Source organism: Castanea sativa, chromosome 1, assembly GCF_040712315.1.
Source record: "Castanea sativa cultivar Marrone di Chiusa Pesio chromosome 1, ASM4071231v1".
Classification (NCBI taxonomy): Eukaryota; Viridiplantae; Streptophyta; class Magnoliopsida; order Fagales; family Fagaceae; genus Castanea; species Castanea sativa.
The window spans coordinates 55,926,933-55,949,456 of NC_134013.1; the positions used below are offsets into that span (position 1 = coordinate 55,926,933).

The following is a 22,524-nucleotide window of genomic DNA, read 5'->3' on the forward strand; positions in this document are numbered from 1 at the left end:
TTAGTTTAATGGGATTTTGCTTGACTCATTTCCTTTCCTGGTTATAAGTTGTTTCTGTTGGCCATTTGAAGATAGTGACTTTTTGAGGGTGAAATGAGGCATGTGTCAAAGCTTGAATATGACACATCACCCACTGTTTCTTTCAAGATTGAGATCATTTCAATTTTTAACGCAAACTAATGAGATACCTTGGTGTATGGTATTGGTAAGCATATTCTAATATTTATGGTTTAGCAATCAGCATCCACATCTGCTTCTTGGTCCTAAAATATATATATATATATATTAGTCACCAACAATGGTCACCAAATCATGGACTACAATTGTCTACAGCTTATACAAAGTCTAAAACCTCTGATCAAAAAAATATCTTAAAAACTACGGTTGCAAAAAAGATAAATAAATGCCACAATTTATAGGTTTTAAGTTATGTAATTGGTAGGCTTTTTTTCCCCACTCCAAAACTATAAATTGTTGCCCAGCAACCTTTAACTGAAAACTGCAATTATTATAGAAAGAGAGTCATCATTCTTGTTGAAAGTTAATTGGATTTTTATTGGGAATATTTAATGTAGTCAACTTGTATTCATAATATTTTTACAATATTTTTATAACAAATCTCAAGTGATAGGTTCTTATTTGTTGTTACAGGTGGCTACAAAAGTTATTTAAATAATGGTTTTAAATTAAAAACTCGTAACAACTTACCACTTAAGATTAAAATGTTATGGACATAGCACTAAAATGGTGATTTACAGCCGATTGTATCGGAGACTTTTCCAGATGTTTTGATTTGTGCTAATGTTTCGACTGTTACAAGAAAAATAATAATAAATACTTTTAAAAGTGTTTCGATGGAAAACCTTGTGTAAAGATAATTTTTCGTGTTTTCTAGTATTTGGTAGCATAAAAAAAATGAGCCAAATAAAAACTATCTTTGGTCAACAGAAAAAAGTATAGCTTTATTTTTTGAGATAGTTTTCTATTAAATATTTTTCAAAAACAACTCTATCTCATAGCAAAATAAGGAATATTAAGAGATTATTTTTAACTCATTTTAGGTTGTTACTAAAGATAAGAAAATAAGATAATTTTATCCAAAATACTTTTTATACATAGGAAACCTTCCCTCCTTAACTATCAAATTATATTTTTAAAAAATCAAATCATTTATTACTCACTGAGGGAAGGGAAGGGAGGGAGGCATAAATGCTAATACCAAGAAAATGCACCTATTTCGTGGTTTTGAAAATCACCAAATCAAAAATTATATTAGAGGATGATAGAACAACCCCCACCCACTCATCCAAATTCTAAAAAAATAAAAATAAAAGGCATAAAAAGGTGGAGTCTTTTGGGTAAATATTGGTAAAAATGAAGTTTTTTGGGGTTATAGTCACTGTTCGAAGTTATTTGGGAAAATGAGGAGAGAGAGTGAATTTCGGCAACAGTGTTGCCGAAATTCGAAGAAAAGTATGAGAGAGAAAATCCAAACTGAGGAGAGAGAAATTTTGAGAATTTCGGCAACAGTGTTGCCGAAATTCCTTCGCCCAAACCCCGCCCGCTTCACGAGTGCCCATGCGCGTGAGTGCCAAAAGGAAAAAATAAAAAAGGTTTGTGGCAATCCCATTGCCGAAAATGGAGGGAAAAGAAAAAAAAAAAAAAAAAAAGAAGAGAGAATTACAGCAATGAGATTGCCGAAATAGGGGGGGAAAGAAAAAGAAAAAAGAAAAAAAAAAAAAGTGGCCATGTAGTGCCGAAATAGGAAAAAAAAAAAAAAGGAAAATTTGCAATGGGTTGCCGAAATAGGGGGAAAAAAAAAAGTGGCCATGTAGTGCCAAAATAGGAAAAAAAAAAAAAAAAAAGAGGAAATGTGACAATGGGATTGCCGAAATAGGGGGAAAGAAAAAAAAACAAATGTGGCACTACATAGCCACCTTTTTTTTTTTTTTTTTTTTTTTTTTTCTCTCCCCTATTTCGGCAACCCCATTGCCAATTTTTTTTTTTTTTTTTTTTTTTTTTTTTTTTTCTTCTTCTTTCCCCCCCTATTTCGGCAACCCCATTGCCAATTTTCCTCTTTTTTTTTTTTTTTTTTTTTCTTTCCCCCCTATTTCGGCAACCCCATTGCCAATTTTCCTTCTTTTTTTTTTTTTTTTTTTTTCCCCTATTTCGGCAACCCCATTGCCAATTTTTATTTTTTTTTTTTTTTTTATTTCCCCAATATTTCGGCAAACCCATTGCCAATTTTCATTTTTTTTTTTTTTTTTTTTCTTTTCTTTCCCCCCTATTTCGGCAACCCCATTGCCAATTTTTTTTTTTTTTTTTTTTTCCTTTTCCCCCTATTTCGGCAACCCATTGCCAATTTTCCTTTTTTTTTTTCCCCTATTCGGCAACCCCATTGCCAATTTTCCTTTTTTTTTTTCCTATTTTGGCACTACATGGCCACTTTTTTTTTCCCCCTATTTCGGCAACCCATTGCGAATTTTCCTTTTTTTTTTTTTTTCCTATTTCGGCACTACATGGCCACTTTTTTTTTTTTTTTTCTTTTTCTTTCCCCCCTATTTCGGCAATCCCATTGCTGTAATTCTCTCTCTTTTTTTTTTTTTTTTTTTTTTTTTTTCTTTTCCCTCCATTTTCGGCAATGGGATTGCCACAAACCTTTTTTATTTTTTCCTTTTGGCACTCATGCGCATGGGCACTCAGTGAAGCGGGCAGGGTTTGGGCAGAAGGAATTTCGGCAACACTGTTGCCGAAATTCTCAAAATTTCTCTCTCCTCAATTTGGATTTTCTCTCTCATACTTTTCTTCGAATTTCGGCAACACTGTTGCCGAAATTCACTCTCTCTCCTCATTTTCCCAAATAACTTCGAACAGTGACTATAACCCCAAAAAACTTCATTTTTACCAATATTTACCCAAAAGACTCTAAAAAGGTGTACTCCTTACTTGGAAACACGACTAGAAAATTATATTTTCGAAGGCAAACTTTTTTCTAATTTTTCTTTATTTAATTACTAACCATCCCCTCCTACCAAGGATCTTTGTATTTGTGAACAATTATAAGAGCATGTTCACTATATTGTAGAATGTGAAAGTGTGACAATTATCTTCGTATGTGTTTGGATGGAGCTTTTTGCTATGACTTGTTTATATTCTAGAAGAGAAGATTAGGACATGGGAACACAACTTTAAAATAACTTAGTGGAGGTAGATTCTTTTCTAGTTTTCACTACTTAACAACTACCCATTCCCTTTCTTCAGGGACCTTTGTATTTGTGACTAATTGTAGGAGCCTGTTGACTAAATTATGGAACATGAAAGTATGACGATTATCTAAGATTGTGTTTGTTTCACCTATAACTTTTTTTTCAGGATATATTTTCCCCAATTGTCGATGTCTAGTGTGACCAAAAATGATGGTCAGCCTAAATATATTTTTCCAGTTGACCATAAAATAAGAGGCATTTTAGTGTAAAATATTTTACACCCTGATTTGAGATCCTGAAATTTTACGCCCTAAAAGTCCTTCACATTTGAACAAGAAAACTCCCCCTTCCCCTTAACGGTAACCCAACCACCATGACCAAATCAAATTGTAAGGACCCTCCCAGCCATTACACCAACGTTGCTCATTGCCACACCAAGCCGTTGTTGCTCACCCAAGTAAGACTCTCTCTCTCTCTCTCTCTCTCTCTCTCTCTCTCTCTCTCAACCCATCGTGCTTTTGTTTCGCAACCACCACCAGCACCCCCCCCCCCCAACAAACATGTTTTGTGACCACCATGATCACCCCAATGTTGATCTTCATTTTGTGACCACAACCAACCCCAAAAAAATCTATTTTTTGTGACCTTCGTTTGGCTCTCTCTCTCTCTCTCTCTCTCTCTCTCTCAACTTCTCATTTTTTTATTAATTTATATTTTTAGTTTGGAATGTAAAATTTGTTTAGCATATATTTGATTGAGAGTTGAGAAAATGTGGGAAGGTATTAGAAATTTTTTTTTTTAGAGCATTTTCAATTTTTAATAATGCAACCAAAACAATTAAAATGTTTTTTGAAACATTTTTTAGGCCCGCAACCAAATACTTATTTTTATTTTTATTTTTAAAAAAATATTTTCACCTAATAAAATTTTTCTCTAAAAAAACTATTTTCAAGTGAAACAAACATTACGTTTGGAAGCAACTTTTTGTTGAGGATTATTTATTGTTTATTTACTAAAAGTTGGACAAAATATCTCTCTCAAAAAAAAAAAAGTTGGACAAAATATGGTTATATTAAGAAAAAATTGAGGTCTAAATATACTGAACATAAAAAATAAGCTTAAAAATAAGAAGTTGATGGCAAGCAGACTTAGCGTGGATAATTGCTGGATTCTTTTTGGATTTATGTCCGACACCCCCAGCTTGTTTTATCTACCTTTTGTGAGATGCTGTGCACGTAACACCTACGAGGTAAATAACTTTAATATTTTAACAGTTAAAGTGACTAGGTGGGACCTTGGGTGGCTGTATAAAAGTCAATGTGAAGTGTGAACCATTTTATTTCGCAAAAGTTTGTATAACATTTATTATTTTAATGAAATTGTCATTATTTATTTGTCACTCTCCTTATAAAAATATTTTAAACTGAATGACAAAACTCAATTCATTTGCATTGTATTAATTATTAGCCCAAAGAGCCATACACATTCATACATATATAAGTAATACATTATGTGTTCTTCATCTTCCCTTAAAAGTTACTATGACTTTTGAGTAGAGTTATAATGTGTATTTGTGTTATAACTCATTTCTCTTTCTGTGTATGTATGTTTGTTTCTAATAATAATAATAATAATAATGCACTATATGTCTACTTAACTTTATCAAAAATGTTTAAAGAGTCACTAACTTTACTATTTTTTTTAATCACTAACTTTATAACAAAATGTTATTATAATATGATAACAACACACACATTAACACATACACACACACACACACACATATATATATATATATATATATAACAAACCCTTTATATTTTCTAATTATTAAATTATATAAAATTATATTATATTTATATTATCCACGCACGCATTCACACAAATAACATTATAAAAAAGTAAATAAATAAATAATGCACAAAAACTCACACACTCACAAATAATATATAAATTTATAATAAAAATATATATAAGTAAAACTCTCAAACACTTACTATTTACTTTTAAAGTCAGATAGAGAGAGATTCATGAGAGAGAGAGAGAGAGAGAAATCTGTGATTTATGTTATTGATTGGTTTTGGGATGGACTGATTTGTGTTGTTTAGCTTTGTGTTTTTTTTTTATATTATGATAACTCTTTATTATTAGACCAAAATACCAATCAATTTTTTGTGTAGGCGGGGGTTGAACTTCAGATCTCTTATACAATCATCAGAAACTCTATCAATTAAGCTAACTGGGAGTATGCAAAATTTAAATCAGGGGTGCAAAAGTATTTTTAAAGGTAAATTAAACTAATAAAATAATATTTTATACATAAATATTTTTTTAGGTAAATGAACCCCCTAAAGCATTAGTAATGCGCCCCCTGTTTTTAAAACTGGAGTAGGCCAAATAAAAGCCGATCATCTATAAGTATGTAAAGTGAAATTAACCTTCTAAATAAATAACTAGGCTCATCCCACGCGCTTTGCGCGTGCGATGAGGCTTTTTTTTTTTAGTGGTCCTATTTTGTAGAAAAAAAACAGTATTTAATTATTATTATTATATATATCTATAATTTTTATTTTAACAATCTAATTTATAAGTGAATAAATCAATTTAAAAATTAATAGGAGAGTGGTCTTATTTTTTAGGCAATGTTTTAGTGGGAGTTAGAGTTGCATTTTTACCGGATTGACCATTAATTTTGTCTTTATTTAAATATAGGACTGTAGGAGAATTTTTGAACTAAAAAATTGAATAATCCAAACAGGAAAAACCCCTTAAACAGTAGTATAGATGATTTATAGGCAGAAACTACAAGTGTGTTAACGACTTAACGTGCTCCAATACCGACATGACAGTGTTTAAATTACATAATTCTTAATTTGCACACTGTCATAAAGATGATGGTTTCAAGGCCAAATTCAATGACATGCACTATTTCTATTAAAATGAAATCAGCAATGTCAGCTCGTTCTGAAGTGATACTCTTAACCAATAAAATAATGTTATTTATGCAAATGTGTAAGTCAAATTCTTAATCAGCACAAAAATTAAAAATTTCTAGATGATGTCACATTTGCATAGATAGCAGCGTTTTATTGATTAGATAAAACAGAATAACCACTTCTATAATTCTCCCGTTGAACCTAATAATCTCTCCTATTAAACATGAAATCAACAATGTTGGCTCATTCCTAGACAAAATAATGCAATTTTCATGACCTACAACGCCAATCTTCACGCTTCTAATCCATAATTCTTATGGCCATCTAGTCACTACATTCATTTTGTCTTAGCAATAAAGGAAGGAATTCTTTGGGACTCACTCAATACCCATAAAGAAAATTACTTTACAGATAGTAATACATGGAAAATTATTATGTACTCCCAGAGTATCATTAATATGTACTCTCTCCTCTTACATAAATAGTAGGTCCCACTAATTAAATTTATAGTGAGACCCACCATTCATGTGAAAGGATGGAGTACGCATTTATAGTACTCCAGGAGTACCTAATAATTTTTTGTAGTAATACATTAGGTTTTTTTTTTTTTTTTGAGAAACTAATACATTAGGTAATTTATTTCCCAATGAAGTATCATTTCTAATTTTTTGAAGTTCATTACAGCAATGGAAGAGAGAGACCATCCGTGAATTGAATTCTTATACCTTAATATAATCAGACAACGAAGAAAACAAGATGTAGATATAGACAAGCAGGCAACAAAATAAGCACCTCATATGGATTTATGGGGGGACCGTTTGAAGAGCTGGATTAGTATCTTATTTTTGTCTCACATGGACCAACCCCACACACTCGATAAACTTTGATGAGCATATGAAAATATGAGACGAAAGAGTCTGCGTTGTGACTTGTTAACTTGTGGGGAACACTTGCAATTTATTCCTTCCTTTTATTATTGAAACTTATTAATTCAGGAATTCTTAGGCGGAATACATTATTTCTTACCAAAAACAAACAAGACCGGTCGTCTCATAGACCACATAATAGGTTTTTTTTTTTTTTTAAGCTTACAAGATTAGCAACTTTTTTCTTTTTTTTTTCTAGAGAACCTAATTAAGTTACTTCACAAAAAGTCTTCCCTTTTATTCTTACCAATTTTGACAAAAAGCTTTTTTTATGGGCAGAATTATCAAAGAGCTCCTAACTCAATATAATTATATATTTTTTTAATTACATTCTTTGGCAACACTGTCCAAAAAATGTCGGTCAGCCTATGAAAATAATAAGCTTTTCCTAGCTTTGGTCCTTATTAATTAGCCAAAAATTAGAAAAATGTAATCCTTATAAAACCCTGTATGTGTAACAAACACTCTGCTATGCTCATTAATAGAACAGAACAACAAAAGCCACTGGTCTATCTTTCTTGAAAGAAGCTAGAAACCTTCTATAAGTATAGGACCATTCCAATCACTTTTACAAACCACGTGCAAATATGCAAATTACCACTTCCACTCAATCATTTCCATCGGCCTTTTTTTTTTCTTTTTAATTTAAATCTTAAATTGCTTTGTTTGCCTTTGAATTAAGGCTGAAAAAGAGACATCCTTTAAATGAATATTCCTCGTGGCTGTTACGTTGGCTCCTACCAAAACTATGTCTCAAGGAACCGATCACGAGACACACATATTATATTATCATTATGATTCCCAGGACCCCACGAGGGTGACCCTTGGGCCCTCTCACCTTCGCTAGATCCCAAAGGCCTGGACAAACCTGGACCCGTGGTGCAATAATGCAAATTGATCGTCTACAAGTCAAAAAGACCAGGACAGTGGCAAAGTTAAAACATATCGCAACAAAGAAGACAACATTTAATCAAAATTACACTATTTTATAGCCTCTAAATGAATTCAAGTACATGTAAGGGCAACAGCTTCGAACAAAGAAGAAGACAACTTTTAATCAAAACTACACTATTTTATGTCCCCTAAATGAATTAAACTACATGTAACATGTAAGGGCAACAGATTTGAAAAAAATTGAATGGACCAATGGGGGAAAAGGGGGAACTCTTCGTTGTGAAATCAATGTCAACTACAAGTCTACACAGAATACAAAGTGATAAAGGGCCGAGTAGAACATATTCCAGTAGCAAAGGCAGAACCTGTTTGGATACATGCAGGCAATGGAATCGTTTATGTAAAAACAATAATAATTTCTATTTCCAGGTTGCAAAGTATGGCAGTAACTCGGAAATTTGCAGATGGCATTAGATCAATGGTAACATTTGTAAATATGTGGCAGACATCCAAATTCCAAATGTGAACTAAAAGCCCAATGAATAACATCCAGCACACTAAAGATATTTGGGCTTACATCAACTGGTCTTATCTCTTCTTTACCTTGAAACATTACATATTTTGAAGGAAAAGCAGTTTCAAAAATCTCCTGTTAGGGAGGGTACCTCTCAATTCCACTTGTTGCAAGACATGAAAGTTAGTTGGCTGGCAATCTTTATAGGGAGCAGTGGAGACTGCCTGGTGTGTGCATCTATGCTGGCGTTTTTCCACCTAGGATACAACAAAAAACCCTCAGCACTGTTGAAACGACAAATCAATATCACCCATTGATCTATGGCCTCTTGTGATCTAAAATTGAGGAAGTCAACATATATTCTATGGTGGTTAGCATCCTTGACAACTGGTGTATAATCTCTAGAGGTACACTAGAATAACATCGGACAAAATATCAGTTCTGACATCTGTTACTGGAAAGTCACTTATTTGGATCAAATTCTTGAAACTGATTCTTAAAATCTTCTGCCATCTTTGTTTCCTCTTCTTTGCTTTGGGAACAATTCCTCCAATCGGCCCTGTCTGCCATGTTCAGCAAGCCTGCCAGAACCTGTGACATATACCACATGCTATAGAATTTCAAGTATTTTCCTATGACAATTCCGTTGTCCATGAGAATAGATTTGTTACTTTGGATAGAGAAGGGAGGGAGAAAGGGTTTTACACTTTGACCAAAGAAATTCTAGTAAAAATAAATTTATGCTGATAAACATTAGCTCTTCATTTATCAGAAGATTTAAAAACAGATATGCTGTAAAATTCTGTACTTCACTAGATTGGAGGCCAACAACAAATCACTCATTAAGATCAATAAACCAAAATATTAAAGAAAGAAAATCTAAAATCACACATTTAAACAAAAACCATCACCCAAAATGTCCAACAATGTAAGGAATGACTATGCTGTTTGTGAAAAGTAAGGAATTAGACACACAGTCGCCTTTATCTGATTGCATCTTGTCATACAACATAATAATTCTGAAGCTGACATTACGGGTCTGTTTGGATAGAACTTATTGCTGAAAACTGAAAACTGAAAACACTGTAGCAAAATAATTTTAAATGTGTGAATAGTATGGTGGGACCCATTTTTAATGAAAAAGTGGTTAAAAAGTGATATTTATGGGTCCCATGAACAGTACAGGATGCACTGTTTACGCAAAAAGTACAAATTCACGGCTGTGAACAGTACATCAACAGTGAAAACTGTCTCCTGCTCTCCTCTGAAACGCGTGAAGCAGGAAAAGAAAAAAAAGAAAACTTGAAAACGCAAAACTCAGACGTGGAAACGTGAATCCAAACACTCACTACATCTAAAAAGTTACACAATTCCATGCTAGTATTATTTCTTAAACATAAATTCTTGCCAATGCCATGAACCACATCCAGACTGTATAGTAGCTTGGACCAAAAAAAAAAAACACAAAACAAAAAACAAAACCAGACGAGAGCAAAAACAAAAACAAATAAGGAATCCATAATAGCCATAACAAAATTTCAACATAAGTTCATCCACAAAAAAAAAAATTTACAAATTAGGGCACGATTTTTTCCTTTAAGACAAGCATGGTTTCTCCCCATTTTTGTCATGACTAAAAAGGATCTGTCAAAGCACAAAAGGTGAAATATGATTCAGTTGGTGCATATATGTGTCTAGAAACCACTCTAAATCCAGCTTGCTTATTGAAAGTTTGCTGTTGGCTACAAACCAAATCCTAGTCGTCTCAGGTTAATATCACTAATGAAAATGAGAAAGAACACCAAAACCAGACAGATGGTGTAAAAAAGCCCTTGGATAATTAATGGTATGGCTCAAGAATATTATGAGGTGCACAGAAAAATCACTGACATCCACATCAAAAATAAAATACTGAAATTTATTAGTCAATTTCCAAATATTGGAAAATTCTATCTTTTGAGGAAAATATGAGAAAAAAAAATTATGCATATTTTGAACCAATACACAAAAAGGAAAGCAAGCAGCTTACCTCGCGTCCAAACTGAGCAGGAAATCTCTCATTTTCCTCAACCAAATGTGAAAATATTGTACCATCAGGGAGTTCAACATAGAAGAAGCTAAAATTCTTATCAAACTGTGTCCTCAACACTTTTCTTCTATCAGAATTCTCACTCTCTGCAATCAGAGAACATCAGAATTACAATACAGTGAATGCCAAGAACTTTGCACATACAAGTCAGCCATGTTGGGCAAGGTAAAATTGATAGGGTGGGTAGACAGAAAATGAGAAAATGCAAATATTTGGAATTTGACATATCTACCTCTCTGTATATCTGTCTATCTATATATCTATCTACACACACAAAAGCAAGAATTAAACATTTACATCATCTGCAGACAATATATTGGGGCGCAGCATAAACAAGGTTGCAGCAGAAAAATCAGGCATATGGGGGATTTGAAGCATCCAGGGTAGTATTCATGAGCCAATTGGCACAACAAAACACTTGAACATTAAAACTTACTTCTCAAGGCCACAAATTTAAAGCCCAATTTTTCAGCAGCTAAATTAAATATATCTTGAACAGCAGCTGCTCTGGATGATGCAACAGGAATAGCCTACACAAAGAACATGTGGAATAAGTAAAATACCCCCAAAGAAAACTGAGAAAAAATTATTTTTTTTAAAAAGTTCATATTCTACGGTTCAGCCTAACTATTCAGTTGTGGAAACAAGAGTGGCTTGTGACGTTTGTCATACATGAAAAAATTTGGAAGGGGTAGGTGATTGTCAGCAATTCCCAAGTCTTAACACATTATGCATCTAATAAAGAAACTTGCAAAAGATATATCTGTTACCTGAAGATTAGCATGAGTACTACGTTTTGAAACCCACTCAAAGAAAACAACTGATTTCCCTTGATTCTTATAATAACTCTTGAGACTATTCTGGAACCTACCAAGCTCAATTTCAGTTTCTGGTGGTAGCAAAACAGTATTGGGTAAATGCTCAACAGGTATTATCAGTATATGATCTTGAACAAGTGGGCCTTTAGCCAGTGCACAGTAAAAGTACTCTCCTATGCTGACAATTAGATGTGACTCTATGTTCGGGCTTGACAAACAAAACCAGCACTCCCTTGACCTGTAATTCAGTGCAAAATAGATAGTTAATACAAGACTCTGATCATTTTATAAGAATGAATACTGTGGCATCAAAAGAACATACACATATTATATAAATATAACACATGTTAGAGTTAGTTCTTGTAAGTTTTTTATATTAGCATGTTAATAACAGTATTTTTGTAATCATGCTATAAACCCTAATATAAATATATGCTAAGTTGTGGGCTTAACTGATTATGACCTTTTTTTCTCTGTCTCTCTCTATTCTTCTCTTCATTGTTCTTCTCACTTAACCCTCAATCTTCATATTTTACATCTCTAACTACACATAATAAGTGTGTGCGAGCGTTTAACAAGCCAATCAACTTTTGTTTTATAACAAAACTAATGACTCAAACATCTTCACAAAACAAAAAGACCAACCTGCTACTAGCATTCTCAGATCCTCGTTTCTTGTGAGAAAAACTCTCACCTTCATCCTGCAGGCTGTGCTTAAAGTTGCAATTTGGACCCCTTTCACATCTTCCTTTGTTAAGAAAATCAAAACAAACACCTCTCAGAGATTGTTCCCTTGCATTCTCGTCATGTTGAAAGTTGCATTTGTCCCCCCGTGGACAAGAACCAGAAGATACAAATTTAAAACACAGCCTGTCACCATCTCCAGCTCCATACTTCTGCCGTTTTTGTGAGACATCATATCTCCAATATTGTGAGTCAGCATCACTATCACTAGGCCTTTTTGTCGCTTCTTTGGTGAGAACAGTTTGGTCTGCATATGTATATGGAGATAAGGTAGTGTTCAGGGGCTTCGTGCTAATCTCAACAGCTGACATGGTAGATGCTGGGGTAGGAGAAATCGCATGAATAAATTTCTGTGGACCAAGTTTGCAACCAACATTTTTCAGAGTAAAGTATGGTAAAGTAATTCTTAAAGTGCAGTATCTAGAAATCATAAGTAAGATATAAATGCAAGTGATGTTAAAATTGTCCTCAGGAGTAGTCAAGTGCTTAGCTACATGATGGCCATCTCTGTGAAGCATATCATACTTAGTCCATACACAAGTCCAACGCAATCCCTTTCCAAAGTAGTTTTAGTTGAAAATTTCAGTATTAATGAAACAATGATGGATAGTCGATTAAGACTTTATGTTGACAAAGGTGAATAACTAAATAAATTGATAGAGTTTATACAGTGGGAAAAACTCAACAGAAACAGTTTGAAATTAATAAGATTATGGCAGCAAAAGAATTAATGAACACTTTCAAAAATTATGATGAGAAAATCATACCTGCTTCTCTTTATTGGCAACAGAAGCAAGACCCAAGAAGCGAGTCACATGCACAGCATCAACATTGAAGTAAGGTTCACGAGCGTAGAATATACCTTTAGTACCTGCAATGTGATAGCTACCACAGAAGACAGACTTCAATATAAAAACAACATAACTTATAATACAACCAATGCAGCCCAGAAAGCAGCTAATAAAATGTGTAGCATGCTGGGAAACACATACCAAAGAGGAATATCTATGCATGGAGTACTACTAATTTTGATTCTACATTTACGTACAATGATCAATCATGCAATAATGCCCAAGTATCACATACCGTGGTTTAATCTCTGCTACTAACTCTGCTATGACAGAATCACTTCCAGATGAGTCCGAAAACCCATGGGGAAGATCAGATGCAGATGCTCTGTTTGTGACCCCGCTTGGCCATTCATTAGTGGTAAGTGATTAAGGAAATCAGCTAAACAGATCACACATTAAAAATTCAGCGCACGATATTCAGCATTACGTATAAAATAATTAACTATAGAATGGTTCTCATTCATAGCAAGTCAAGGATATGTTAGGAACAAGTCAAATATTCCAGGATCCTCGGCTATAGCTCGCAATGCATCCACATCATCTTGAGTGTATGTTCCAAATTGTTGACCATCCGAAAAATGCCTACCAGATAAATACGCCACAGATAACCCTATAAATGAGTGAAATAAATCAGGTAATAATAAATTTAATACAAAATCGCCACCATTTATCTGTTGAAAAAAAACCATATAATTGGAAGTCAAACATATCATCAAATGACAATCTTCGTCATTAAGATTATCAAAAATCCACAAAGCAATTAGCTTGTCATTTCTATCCTAAGTCATGCTATATAACACCTTTTTAACCAGACTAGTTCAATCATAACTCATAAGCAATAACTAAATTTCTAACCAAAACAAATTAATTTTCCCTGTTATACCATATTCTTTTTTCCTCTAAAATATAACTACCATATATTCTTTTTGGCTGCTAAAAACACTTTTGAAAATACATACATATATACACACACACACACACACACACACACACACACATATTTAGCTAAAAAAGCTAACATATAGATCAATTTGACCACATTACAGTTGCAGTACCGTGTGGTGATACGGTGACTGATAGACTCTATTAACTTATCAAAACTAGCAAAATCTTAAATCACATGACTTATGTAATAGCATTGTGAATTGTTTAGCTCACTCAGTGACTCATGCGAGTAAAAATTTAAATTCACGCTATTGGTGATCTGATCACTATGTATTGGATTAGAGGAGATTCCTTCAAAGCAGTTTCAAGGAAACCTTTGTCTATAACTTCATTTCTAACAAAAAATTAATTAATTTACACATTATCCATATCCTTTTTCTTTTTCTTTTTTAAATATAACACTACAAAAATAAATATAAAAAATAAATTACAACATTGAATTTGTAACCCAGCAAAGCTTGTTGGAATTATAAATGAGAGAGAGAAGAGAGTGAAATGGAAAGTGGAAGTGAAATAAATGCGGTTTAATCTAACGGCCTACATCGTGAACATAAAACCCAGAACAACAATTTATTATAGGGTAGACTAAAATATGTACCAATCCTATGATGGGTTCGGTTAGGGCATACATTAATCATCCATCTTTTTATGGGAAATTGAAAAACTATTAAAAAAAAAAAAAAAGTTAGTTACTTTTTTATTTTCTGATAAAATGTTTTTTAAAATGGTTTACTCAATCTATGTCCTATGTGCATATGTTAGTAAAACCCTTCTACAATTCATTTACTTACATTACAAGTTAGGATACTACATTTAGAGTGCATTTGGGAGGGGCTGAATTACCCCGCGTCTGCGTTTCAGCCCCTTCCCTTTTTTCTTTGTTTTCTTCACTGGGATGCGCATTGTGTACAGTTCATTGGTCATGAACAGTGATTTTAGTCCAATGAACAGTGATTTCAAGAGTTTCAGCTACGTCCAAACAGATTAGTTTTTTTAGTCTCAGGATTCCTACAAGTAAATCCTAGTACAGTGGGCATTGAAATATTTAAGAAGTTGAAGTAACCTACTAAAATGACTATAATAATAATAATTGCAAAAATACACATTAAAGAAAATATGGAGAGTACCATGGAGATTGAACCTGCCACTGCCTTTTAACCAGAACAAGTTTTGGCAAACCTTGAGACCGTCCATCTTGAAGCCAAGGTTCGCCGAGTCCTTCGAAGCCGATAAGAGGTGTTTAGCGGCGCCGATTCCGTAGTCGCCGATGAAGTATGTGGGCAGAGGGACTTGGGATCGGCCTTCAATGTAGTCCGTTAGCTCGCCAAGCTGCTCCGGCGAGTCCGGGAAGAACTGGCCAACGCAAATTAGGGCATCGAATGGCCCAGCCGCTTTGTTTACCTGATGAGAGAGAAAAAAGTGAACTGAGAAATGAATGGAAGATAATAATAAACCCTAGATATATGTAAATGCTTAGAGAGAGAGAGAGAGAGAGAGAGAGACCGATGAGACTCGCTTGAAGAGCTGGTTGAGGCGGCCGAGAACGTCGCCACAGAGCAGAATTCTTGGGGGAGCCATGTGTGTTTGCTCGAGAGAGAAAGAGAAGGGTCTGGACTGTGAACTTTGAAGTCTGATGCTTGGAGTTGAAGATGAAAGAGTCCGTGGGCTGAAATGCTATGAAATGGGCCGTACCGGGCCTGGCCCAGGCCCCTTATCTTGGACTTTTGGGGTGAAATCCCATTTTTGTCTGTGGAAGAGAAAAATTTTGTTGATCTCTTGGGCTAGTAAAGTTTTTCTCTTATGGTCCGTTTGTATAGAACTTATTACTAAAAACTAAAAACACCGTAATAAAATAATTTTTAAATATATAAATAGTGCCGTAAGACTCATTTTTAATGAAAAAATTGCTGAAAAGTAAAGTTTGTGGATCCCATGAACAATGCACGAGAGCATTGTTCACAGGAGAAAAGTCAACAACTACGGCTAAAAAAAAAAAAAAAGAAGGTGAAACGTGAAACTCAGCAAATTCAAACGCAATCCTCCGAATCCAACAGATACTAAAATCGGATTTAAGAAATGGGGAAATTACACTTTACCACCCTAAGTTATGCACCAGATTACACTTTGCACCATATACTATCCAAATGCACACTATGCACCCTAAACTATTACACTTATCACACTTTGCACCCCAGTGTTACTTTTACTGTTATGTTTAACGGAATCTTGCTGCATGTGACAAGCACATACTTTTTTACTTAGGTGGAACAAAATTAAAAGACTGAAATGCCCTTCTTCAAAATTACTTAAAACAGCAAGATTTCGTTAAACATAACAGCAAAAGTAATACCGGGGTGCAAAGTGTGATAAGTGTAATAGTTTAGGGTGCAAAGTATGCATTTGGATAGTTTCTGGTGCAAAGTGTAATCTAGTACATAGTTTAGGATGGTAAAGTGTAATTTTCCCTAAATAAATCTCCATGTATTACATGTAATAGTTGAATTGATTATTTGTGTATAATTTATCTAAACAAATCACCTGATTTAAAAAAAAACCGTGTGATTGTAAAAATAAAAAATAAAAATACAAGTGAATAGCAACTAAATTGCATTTAACTTTATTTTGAATTGGTTTTAATAAAAATATTTGTCTAATTTACAATGTACTGGAGAGAAAGAATTAGAGTTCAAACCATAGATACACCACAAAAAATTTCTTTATTATTAAACTTCAGTTCTTTTTAATTGTTCAAGTTAATTCAGAATTCTAACCACTCTTTTTCAAGAGACGTCTTCTCAAGGTTTAATTTCTTGCATTCACCAATCACTAACTTATTAACAAACAAACAACAAAAACAAAATTTTGAAATATTTGCCAACAAATATAGGTTAACGATTCCTTTATTTGGCATGGTATACATTTGAAAATTATTCATCAGCTTGCTAAGGCTACACTAGTGGCTCTCACGTAAGAGCACTAGCATTGGGGAGTGTTTACACCCCTAGTTATTATTTTACAACCTAAGACAACAAAAACTCACTCCATTCGGGTTTGTATACTTAAAAAAATTTGCAACCTATGAATAGTAAGGTTGCACATATGCAACCTTTAAAGCATTGGCATCTGGGGACGCAAACAAAAAAAAAAAAAACTTATTTTGCATTCTCAAACACAACTTTATTTATTTTACCAACTCATTTTACAACTCACTCTACATCCTACTTTTTATTTTTACATACAACCCAATAAAATAATATAAATTACCTACTAAAATAATGAAAGTATTATTCTCTTTTTTTCCCCCACTCAATTTTTCTCTTCACACACAATCACATATTATTATTTTTTTTTTTACAACCTATGAATAGTAAGAGCACTAGCATCCGAAGATGTAAAATAGTGTCTATTTTACATCCTTAAAACCCACTTTATCTATTTTATCATCTCATTTTACAACCCACCCTACATCCTAGTTTCTAATTTTTCATACAACTCATTAAAATAATATAAACTACACATATAGAAAAAAAAAATTTATTTCTCTCTCTTCTCTTCCATCTCTCTATTTTGCCCAACATATCCCTCCCACTCTTCCCTACTCTTCCCACTGCTACCCACCAACTTCACCCACAAGGCCACAACCCATACAAAAAAAACAACCGAACCACCACTACAATCCCAACAACACCATAGACCCAACAAATCACCAAGACCCACCACCATCCACATAGCAAACCACCAAGAACTACCCAAAAAACCCATATCAAACCCACAAACCACTAGCCACCACTACCATAATCCCGGAGAAATCAACAAAACTTCTAGCCATCGTTGTCAAACACTCCTAGATCCATACCCATTGCCACTTCACATCCACCATAGCCACAAGAACACACATCAAAACTCCAAAATCCATTTTTGAAACAAATCCCAAAACCTGGAACAAAAATCTTTTTTTTCTTAAACCTTCAGCCTAAAAATCCCCAATCCTCAAACCCAAGCAAATCTAAAAGCAAAAACAATAAAAAAGAACAAAAGAAAAAATGGAGCTTTCGAATCAAACAAAAAAATAAAAATAAAAAATAGAAAAGGGAGAGAAGAAAGACCAACAACCATCAGGGTGGGTTTGCCGTTGCGCACCATTGCCAATAATGGTGGTCATGGGTTCAACCCCCATGGGCTGAGCTTGAGCAGAGAAAGAGAGATAGTGAGAATAGAGGGTGAAGAGAGAGGGAGATTCAATACCGTGAATCTGTGACAGTTGTGGCGGTGAATGAAGGGAGACTTTGCTTTGAGAGCTTTAGCCATGGAGCTCTGTGCATTTCGAGAAATTATATAGTCCTCATGGTGAACCACGTCACTTATCCATCATTCCACTAAAAGACTCCCACTTGTTTAAAATTGCTAAGTTAGTAATCAGTTTCTGTTTTTTTTTTTTTTAACTATAACTTAGCAATTTTAAACAAGTGAGAGTCTTTTAGTGAAATGGTAGACCACGTCACTTGTCCACCACGATGACCTTACAATTTCTCATGCGTTTGAGGAATTAAAGAAACAGAGGTTGAGAGAAAGAAGGAGACCAAACATTTTTGGGAGAGAGAAAAAGTTGATCTTTTTAATAAAATAATATATTTTCTTTTACTAACTAAGCTACAATAGGTTGTACATATCACAACCAACTGTTCACAATTGCTCAAACAAAATAGATATAGCAACTGGGATGAGGCTGATTATTTGCTGGTTGGATGGTAAAATAGCAACTGGGGGGTTTTTACACCCCCCAATGCTAATGCTCTAAAGTTGCATATATGCAACCTTACTATTCATAGGTTGCAAATTTTATTAAGTTTACAAACCCGGATGGAATGGGTTTTGAGTGACTTAGGTTGTAAAATAGCAAATAGCACTCAGTTCATAGGTTGTAAAGAAAAAAATAATGGTTAATTTAGTGGTTGTGTGTGAAGAGAAAAAGACTGAGGGGGGAAAGAGAGAGAAAAAAATACTTTTATTATTTTATTAGGTAGTTTATATTATTTTATTGAGTTGTATGTAAAAATAAAAATAGTATTTATGGTGAGTTGTAAAATGAGTTGGTAAAATAGTGTTTGAGGATGCAAAATAGGTTTTTTTTTTTTACATCCCCAGATACTAGTGCTCTTAGCATTCACAACAAAGGTGTTAAACCCACTAAAAACTTATTTTTAGCATCATAAACCACAAAAATCATGCTCCATCAAAGATGTTGTATCTTAAAAAAGTTGACATCCTTCTACAGTGAACTCTCATAAATAAGAGCTCACTGTAGCAACTTGTTATTATTTTTTAATAATTTTGTGGTGGTTGGTTTTTGTGGTGATTGTTTTTTATTACTTTAATGAATTGTTTATATTATTATGAATGAAATGGTAAAAAAAAAAAAAAAAAAGAATCTTTGATGTGGGATGAACTGTAAAGTGAGTTGTTAAAATTGATCAAGTAGGTTTTTGAGTTGCTAAATGTTTTTTTTTTTTTGAGGTCCTTAATGTGAATGCTCCAGTTTTATTTTCAACTCAAAATGTTATTTTTGTAATGGCTGCATGGAGGAGTGTTAGCCCAAAGTTAAATTAAGTCTACATTGTTCTTTGTAACATCTATAGATTGAATCAATAGTAATATGAGGCATACAACAAAAAGTTACAATAATTTGGCAATATTATTAAATTAGAATACCAATTCACACATGGATCCATTGCAATCTCCAATTTTTTTTTTTAATGAAATGACATGTTAATTTGGAATGTTGTGAAACTATAACAAATTTTTATTGTGTCTATAGCATTACTCTTAATCAATCATACCCCACATTTATTCTAATGCTTAACAAGGCGACACATTTCCTTAAAATAGCCAACACCAACTTAAAAGGAGACTTCCGCAATGTTCACCACATTCCATTACAATTTAGGTCTGTTACCTACGATTTCCTTGCGTCAAACCCACATAAGGTTTGACTCGAAACTCATCATCACTTTTTTTCTTATCTCATGCATTCGGCATATGCATTCTCTCTCAAAATATATGATTCCACACTTTTCTTATCAGGACATGTTATCCCTAACTAGGGCCAACTCAATGCAGTTTGAGGCATAAGGTAGTAATTTTAATGGGCTTTTTATATTTAAATATCACTTAAATAATTTTTAGTTAATGTTCCAAATTATATATTTTCAATACATTATTCTTACTTGTTAATATGATTAATTTACCTAATGGTGATTGAGCTAGCTTTCTATTGATCCTTTTTTTTGTTGGAAGAATGATAAAATTTCTATAAATTTTACTACTAATGTGGCGATAAATGTGGTTGGTGGAACTTTAAAAATATAATAAATATGTATTTGAATCACTTCTTGTAATTGATATACATCAATTTGTAAAATCTAGGCTAAATTACAAATTTTTCCTCTAATTTGACTTAAAATTTATTTTAGTTCTTTAACTTTACTTTCATTCAATTAAATCATCTAAGTTTCAAATTTATTCAATTTCGGTCTTATGTTTAATTTCATTAAAAAATTTCCTCTAAAAAAATTTTCTTTCATGAAAAAAAAAATCTATAGACTTAATAAAAATATTTTGTAGATTTTTTATGTAAGATTTTTTTTCAATTTTTTTTATTCGTTAATTGCATACCTAATGGCAAATTTTTAATGGAATTGGACGAAAAACCTAAATTGAATAAATTAAAACTTAGATGACTTAATTGAGCGAAAGTAAAGTTTGAAGACTGAAATGAATTTCAATCAAATTTAAATGGTACAGTTTGTAATTTTACTTAAAATTTATATAGAAAATATGTTAAAATTTGTATCATCTCTAGGACTTACCAATTGTTTGATTTTTCTTGAGAGAGAAAAAAGATATACACTATTGACTTTGTTTTATTTATATAAAAGAACACTTAATGGTCTCCATATTTGGGGAACTTTCTCTAGTAGGGGCCTAGGACATGGCCTAAGTGGGGATAGAGTTAGTCCTATCCTTAACTTTCGGACACCATTTTCTGTCGAAATTTATATGCCTAACTTTCACGTGTGTGGTGTTGTGGGGACAAGAGATGCAAATTAGTAGAGAAATGTGTCAATATGGTTAGAGAAATGATAAAAAGACCGTGACAGTTTTAGGAAAACAGAGTAATGATTTTTTTGGACAGTACATGACTTTTTTATAGGGTTTTCTCTATTTGAGTTCTTCATTTTTTTTTTTAAATTAAAAAATGTCCTTACACTTTATATTTAAGTAAAGACAAAATTAAAAGATAATTTGGTAAAAATACAATTCTAACTTCTATTAAAACATTATTTAAAAAATAGGACCACTATCCTATTAATTTTTAAATTGTTTTATCACTTGTAAATTAAATTCTCAAAATAAAAATTATATATATAAAATAAAATATAAATTTTTTTTTTTTGCTAAAAAAAATCTCATCGCACGTAGCACGTGCGATGGGACTTAGTTAAGATAATCCTATGGTAAGAGAGATGATTTAAACCTCAGCGTCAATGTTTAAAATATGAGAAAGTGTCGGTCAAGATAAAAAATTCTTGGATACTTTTACTTTTCTGTAAACTAGTCCAAATATACAATTCAAAACTTGTTTCTTTTGTAAGTGCAACCTACCCCTACCTTAACCTCCCCTAGTTTGAATTTTTGCGGTTGTGACTTATGAGTAGCGGTAAATGGAGATTAACATGCAGTATGAACCTCTCCACCTTTCCTTTATTTGTTTGAGTTGTAAAACAATGGAAGTTAATTAAAATTTTGGCTAAATGCAAAAATCATCATCTAACTTTTTTTAAATTTGTTTCTCAAAAAAATTTAAAATTTCATTTCGGTCTCCTAATTTTATTTTCGTTCATTTCGGTTATCTAAGTTTTAAATTTATTTAATTAAGGTCATTCCAATAACTTTCGTTAAAATTTTTTGAAAAAAAAATATGGAAAATATTTTTCAATCATTAATTGAATTTTTTTTTAATTTAAAAAATTTGAAGAAAAATTTTAAAAATTGAAAAATTGACCATAACATATAATAAAAATGTATGAAAAAGCTTAATTGGATAAATTAAAAGTTAAAGAACTGAAATAAATAAAAGTAAAATTAGATGATTGAAATAAAATTTAAAAAATCAATTTTACATTGATTTTAACGAAGACATTAGAAGGTCTGTTTGTAGACCGTTTATTACTGAAAACTGAAAACTTATTGATACAACTATTATAACAAAATAATTTTTAAATATGTGAATAATACCGTAGAACCTAATTTTAAAGTAAAATTTGTGAAATTATGTATTTACAAGTTCGGTAAACAGTACACGAGACTTAGATGAACGCAAACGAAGACACAAACGCCAGGGGGAAAAACGTTATCCAAACTCGCGCTAGAAATCAAATACCGCGATGTCATATTCTTACGAGGTTATACCATTTGAACGGTAGCATTGAATCATTGAGATACAGTTATTGACTTAGTGTGTCTCAGGAAACAATTCAAACTTATACAGCTGGCCCATAAAAACAACACCTAAACACTACATAGCTTTCAAACTGAAAGGTT

The 22,524-nt window shown here is 32.8% G+C and overlaps 1 protein-coding gene across 1 annotated transcript; it reads right to left on the reverse strand.

Moving 5' to 3' along the window:
• Positions 1-8,408: 8,408 nt before the first annotated feature.
• LOC142621847 (zinc finger CCCH domain-containing protein 64) lies at positions 8,409-15,577 on the reverse strand. The gene is made up of 10 exons (XM_075795214.1): positions 15,427-15,577; positions 15,051-15,324; positions 13,459-13,588; positions 13,214-13,333; positions 12,895-13,012; positions 12,029-12,477; positions 11,336-11,621; positions 11,002-11,095; positions 10,506-10,651; positions 8,409-9,067 (listed from the first exon to the last, which is right to left on the reverse strand). Exons 1-10 carry the CDS (start codon positions 15,499-15,501, stop codon positions 8,939-8,941), a joined length of 1,821 nt encoding a protein of 606 aa, XP_075651329.1. The 5' UTR covers positions 15,502-15,577; the 3' UTR covers positions 8,409-8,938.
• Between the last annotated feature and the right edge of the window lie 6,947 nt (positions 15,578-22,524).

What these genes read in the sequence shown, in the direction of transcription:
- LOC142621847 (XM_075795214.1), bottom strand. Translation starts at nt 15,501, where the DNA reads ATGGCTCCCCCAAGAATTCTGCTCTGTGGCGACGTTCTCGGCCGCCTC. An exon ending in TTGCCAATAAAGAGAAGCAG is followed by an intron (nt 12,478 to 12,894) that starts GTATGATTTTCT and finishes CTTGGTCCACAG; the next exon opens with AAATTTATTCATGCGATTTC. An exon ending in CTGCTCAGTTTGGACGCGAG is followed by an intron (nt 9,068 to 10,505) that starts GTAAGCTGCTTG and finishes TATATGTCACAG; the next exon opens with GTTCTGGCAGGCTTGCTGAA.